The 5,712-nt window shown below is 34.1% G+C and overlaps 1 protein-coding gene and 1 pseudogene across 1 annotated transcript; both read right to left on the bottom strand.

Moving 5' to 3' along the window:
• Positions 1-304: 304 nt before the first annotated feature.
• Positions 305-1,776, bottom strand: LOC148772788 (uncharacterized). The gene is made up of 2 exons (XM_088816789.1): positions 1,701-1,776; positions 305-1,617 (listed from the first exon to the last, which is right to left on the bottom strand). Exon 2 carries the CDS (start codon positions 1,499-1,501, stop codon positions 305-307), a length of 1,197 nt encoding a protein of 398 aa, XP_088672915.1. The 5' UTR covers positions 1,502-1,617; positions 1,701-1,776.
• Positions 1,777-1,990: 214 nt separating this feature from the next.
• LOC148772787 (uncharacterized) lies at positions 1,991-3,809 on the bottom strand (annotated as a pseudogene).
• Between the last annotated feature and the right edge of the window lie 1,903 nt (positions 3,810-5,712).

Raw genomic sequence — 5,712 nt, 5'->3', positions numbered from 1 at the left:
GAAAAGAAAAAAAATACATGCATTAATTATAAGATGAGGTTCAATAGATGTTTCATCTCCCATTTCCGTCTGCATGCTATCATCTTCAAAATAGGGTTCAAAACTTGACTCTATTTGAGAATTTTTCAACGAAAATATATTGATATTAAGGACAGGAATAGAGCGTGAAATATTAACACTAAGATCTGGTAAGTGAAAATGATGGAAATCTGGTATGTTCGTTTCAACTGAAGGTGTTTTTTTTAGAAGAGCACGATTAGTTTTTACAACAACCTTGCATTAACATTATAAAATACATGCAATATCAATACCACGTAGAATGCCGAGCTAGTTCAAAGCTGTCAATATCATCAAGACTTTCAAGATTTTCTGTTTGAGAATCAGTCGGTAAATGTGACCCATATTGTCCGTATTGAGCCACAATTGATGCATGAGATGAATCAGTATGTGCAGATGCTTCATGATGACGATGATAGTATCCAGATCCTCGATATCCACTATTGCCAGAAGATGCATAATTTGGATCATGATATCTCGCACTTCTGCTTCTGGAAGACCCATAATCATATCCAGTGCCACCTGTATATAAAGGCTCTCGGTATGTGTTATGTGGTGGATCGTAATAACCCTCAAAACCACTACGAATGCCACTAGTATTGCCAGAATATCCATATTCGTGATCATGTTGCCCAATACCAGTTGCACCATATGGTAATGGATATCCGTATCTATCTTGGGAAGCAAATGAACTTTGACCATAGTTATATCCTATATTTTGAGAGCCCGAATTCTCAACAGTCAATCCATAACCGTATCGAGGTAGACCTTCATTCCCTCTTAAGCTCAAACCTTGCATATGACCATCCACATTTCGATATCGCCTAGACATTTCACGAGGTTGTGAATGTTGATCATCAGCACTAGAAAAATCTTGCAAGCCCGCTAAGTAACGACATTGCCCTTCAATCCCTGGACGATATCCATGATCTGTGTCTTGAGTGGCATAAAAATTTTCCCTACCCAGGGCCCAAGTGGCACCACTATCATCGTGTCCTTGACCACCACCTACTTCTTCATTTCTCATGGTAATTTCTTGATCATTACCGTCACCCGTGTCAGTACTATCAGTCGTATCAACATCTGTGATTTTACTCTTTGATGCAGTGGCTTTTCCTTTCATTTTCGCTGACCGTGGATCTACATTTCCCCTATTGGTTTGACTGGGAACATCCGGCTCATTTCTTGGTTCACCACCCTGAACATCTTCATCCAGCCACTGCAAGTCATCATCTGCAAACACGTCTGCTTCGTTCTCTCGGGTCCATTCATCCAAGATATCATCATCATGGAACACATGATTAAGATCAATAGGACTATAATAATCATCTTCATCTCTTTGATACATCACGTTTCGTACTCTAAGTCGCATATTGTAGTGAACAAACACTAACTTATGCAACTTTGCTATAGCCAAACGGTTGCGAATCTTTGTATGTATCATTGACCATGTACTCCAATTTCGTTTACAACCAGATGATGAGCATGTTTGACTCAGAGCTTTGACGGCAATTTTTCTAAGGTGGGGAGCATCCTCGCCATAGTTCAACCACCATTCAGCTGATATTAAACTATTGATTTAGACTCTAGATATGAACATATATTTTTGAAATATAAATATTATAATTATAAAAAATATATACCCGGAAGCGTTGTTTTAACGGCTTTTTGTGCAAGCGCAGATCCAAATTCCCCTGTCTTGTCGACAAATATTCTAACCTGAAATAATTTAACTATTTATAGTTTTTTAAAATATTAAATTACTTATAAGAAAATACAAGATATAATACCTCATTAATCGCTTGTGCTTGTGCATTTATATTTGGCTCGAGTCTCTTAATTACTGCTTTCAAACCTTGTCGAACCTCATCAGTAATTGCAAGTGCCAGAATATTGAAGAATTGGGTTAAAAAAATATGCTGAAATAAGTATGTTAAAAAATAATTAATAAACATAAATGATTTGAACTAAATGACAAGTATTTTAAATAAAGCTTTAGATTACCTGCAGCATGTAAATGTTGATGCAACATTTTGAACCACCTCTCGTCTGTCACAGTCCAGTAAGTTTGCCAATCTTTAACGGCCCATTTTATTCCAAATTTCGCCCTATCCATAGCTTCATAAACAATTGCTAATGTGGGCTTCTTATCTTGATCCACCAGTTTTAGAACCTTCACAAGTGGTTCCATGACTAAACAAACTTCACGGGCTTTCTTCCAAAATTTGTTATCCAATATGATACTTGACACCCTTTCAGCTTCACTCCTTCATTTTGAAGTGTTATTATAACTCTCCCACTCAGCTGTTGTACACATCCTCTTCAATTACCTAGAATGTCGAACAAGACTTTCAGTAGCAATAAATATTGTTGCAAATCTTGTAATTCCTGGTCTTAACAACTCTCTTTCTTTTGTGAACGATTTCATAAGATTCACTACTTTATCACTGTTGTAAATAAAACTTGTAATTTTCTTTGCCTTTTCTATGCATTTATGAATTTTGGACATCTTACCGATATCTTCCAACATTAAATCGATGCAATGTGCTGCGCAAGGAGACCAAAATATATGCGGCCTTTCCAACATCAACCTTGTCCCAGCAACGTTGTTCGAAGCTTCACTATCTTGAAGAACTTGTACTATATTTTTCTCCCCTATCTCATCGATAACTTTATTGATAAGAGATAAAATAAAATCTGCGTTCTTTATTTTACCAGTACAATCCACAGAAGTATGATATATCATTGATCGATCACAATATATCATAAAATTAATGATGGGATGCTTATTTTTAGTACTCCACCCATCACACATGACGATTGTACAACCATATTCGGGCCATTTTGTTTTTAAAGTGGATATATACCCGTCAATTTCAAGAACTTCATCATCTAGATAAGTACTACCAATTTGACGGCCAGAAGGACCCGTAATTCCAGGTCCAGCCTCAGAAATAGTTTGTATCATCGATTGATAATAAGGACCACTATCAGCAGCGTGAAATGGAATAGCATTAAATAAAAACCATTTTGAAACGGCCTTACCAACTGCTTTGATTTTGTGAGGAGCGAACCAATGTTTGAGACTTTTTTGCTTTGTTGGAAACATTAGAGGATCAACCTCGTGTGAAGACTTTGTGGATCCTTCTCTAACGCTGAAGTTACGGAATATTCCTCGTTTCCCACCTGATGTTTAACCTCGAGACGAAGTACCACCGGCATGCCCTACAATTAAATAAAACAAATTAATTAACATGTTGTTTAAATATAACAATTAAGTAGGATATAAAAGTTCATATACCGTCATCATATCGCCTACGCTCTTCTTCGTCGAAAGCTTGCTTTCGACTTTCCCTCATCGCATTCCGCAATTGTTTTTTCTCCATTTCGGATAAGTGCTCTCTATTTGCGTATTGGGAACCTTTTTCATCATCATCCCCGCTGCTACTTTCGGAACTAACACCATGAATGTCCCTACTCTATTCACGAATGGACATTATAGCTGTTTCTTTTCGTTTTTTCATCTTTGCCCTAAGACCTTTGGAATCGTGAAGATGTTTTCGCAACATAATCGAAATTTCTTTAGGAGCCTTTCTACATGCCTCTACTTCTCCAAACACGTGGGCGATATGTTGTTTCAATCTTGTTATCCCGCCTGTAGTTACTACATGACATAATTTACATTTGATTTTTTTTCGATTGTCACCAACCATGTCGCCGAATTCCCAACCGATATCAGGTTTTGGACCCATTCTACATGATTGTAGAAAAAGAGAGTGCAATTAGAGCTCAATACTAATTTTGGTATTGCTTAAAAATACGAATTATAAACTACAAAAATAAGTCAAAATTTATGAATATAACTAATAAATTATAAACTACAAACTTTTAGCAACATACGAATTATAAAATATAAAACTATAAACATATCAAATTGTACCTTATAATAAGAGAAGATTCGATGGTAGTTGAACACTTCTTTTTCTTATACTATCAATGAACCGAGGTTAAGACAAAATAAAAGAAGAATTGTTATAATTGAACTGAGAAAGAATTTGCAAATGTTTATGTTTACTGAATATGTAATGATATTCAAACTTGCAACACGCAACATTCTATTTATAGGCGAAAAATGTATGAGCAGTATGTATGTTGCCATACCGTCGCCCATACATTCATTACAGTATGAATAATGAGTTGGCATAAGTTTGATAGAAGTGTTGCATGGGTTTTCTTATATTTTATTATTTAATACTTATTTTCAATTCATTATATTTGATACTTGACAGAACTTCAGTGCATGGCATGGGCTTCTTTTATATTTTATTATTGTATTTATTTTCTCAAAACATTTCAACATAGGCTTTGTTATATTTATTTTTTTAATTTTTTTTTCAATTCTTTTATTCAATTCTTTTCTTTTTTTAATAAAAAACTTATATATACACACAAATTAGATTTAAAAAAATTAAAAACAAAAATAAAAACACATATTTATATTTATCTGTAGTAAAAGATATTATGTGATGAATTAATTTCAAATTAAAATGATTATATTTAAGTAACAGAATATTGAAATAAAAAAAGTTAAATAAAATTTTAATATTATATGTATTATAATTTTATATATTTATTTATTATTTCTATTTTGATATTTATTTTCTATTTTTTAAGAATCACAGTCTTCAATTTTATTTGTTATTTTTTGTAAAAAACAAATATATGTATGATTGCTATTTTCCTTTCCTTAAATACATAAATTATAGTCATGTTTTAGTTATTGTTACTTTCTCCTATTAATAGGAAATTAGAGGGATTAGAGGGATTAGTGGGGTCTCTTTTTTTTTAATTTAAATTCATTTTTTAATTTAAAAAATAATTTACACTCTTCTTTTACCAATTATCCGTTCCCAATTTTCTTTTTTCTATTTTTTTTAGTTTTTCTTCCGTCAAGAGTACCGTTCTTCCCAATTATTATTTTTTTATATTATTATTTTTCCGTTCCGGAGCCGTTCCGGCACCGTTCCAGTGCCGTCCCGGCTAAGTCTCGGCCGTAACGGTGGTCTGCCGCGTCGTAGAGGAGAGAACAGTTTTTTTAGGGATTCCGCAACGAGGGGGACCGTTCCCGATCTGGGACGGCCGTTCCGGCGAACCCTGAGAGAGAGAGAGAGAGAGAGAGAGAGAGAGAGAGAGAGAGAGAGAGAGAGAGAGAGAGAGAGAGAGAGAGAGAGAGAGAGAGAGAGAGAGAGAGAGAGAGAGAGAGAGAGAGAGAGAGAGAGAGAGAGAGAGAGAGAGAGAGAGAGAGAGAGAGAGAGAGAGAGAGAGAGAGAGAGAGATAGAGAGAGAGAGAGAGAGAGAGAGAGAGAGAGAGATAGATTAAGGTTATTTTAGTTTGCCTCTCTTAATTTGTAGCTATATTTATGTGGGAAAAGTTTTGAAACGTCACGTAAAAAGGGACAAATAGAGTATATCACGAAAACTACCCTATTTTGTTTACTACATTTAAAAACTATACTAGAAAAACAATTGCACATGTGATCCTCTATATATATATATATATATATATATATATATATATATATATATATATATATATATATATATTATATATATATATATATATATATATAAAATTTAACTAGGTAAGTGGAGTAA

The sequence above is a fragment of the Erythranthe guttata genome, chromosome 1 (assembly GCF_056151865.1).
Source record: "Erythranthe guttata isolate IM_541 chromosome 1, IM_541, whole genome shotgun sequence".
Taxonomy (NCBI): domain Eukaryota; kingdom Viridiplantae; phylum Streptophyta; class Magnoliopsida; order Lamiales; family Phrymaceae; genus Erythranthe; species Erythranthe guttata.
Note: the sequence above shows the minus strand (reverse complement) of the source record. Positions and strands in the feature narration are given on the sequence as shown.

Coding starts and splice junctions, on each gene's coding strand:
- LOC148772788 (XM_088816789.1), bottom strand. CDS start 1,501: ATGATACATACAAAGATTCGCAACCGTTTGGCTATAGCAAAGTTGCAT.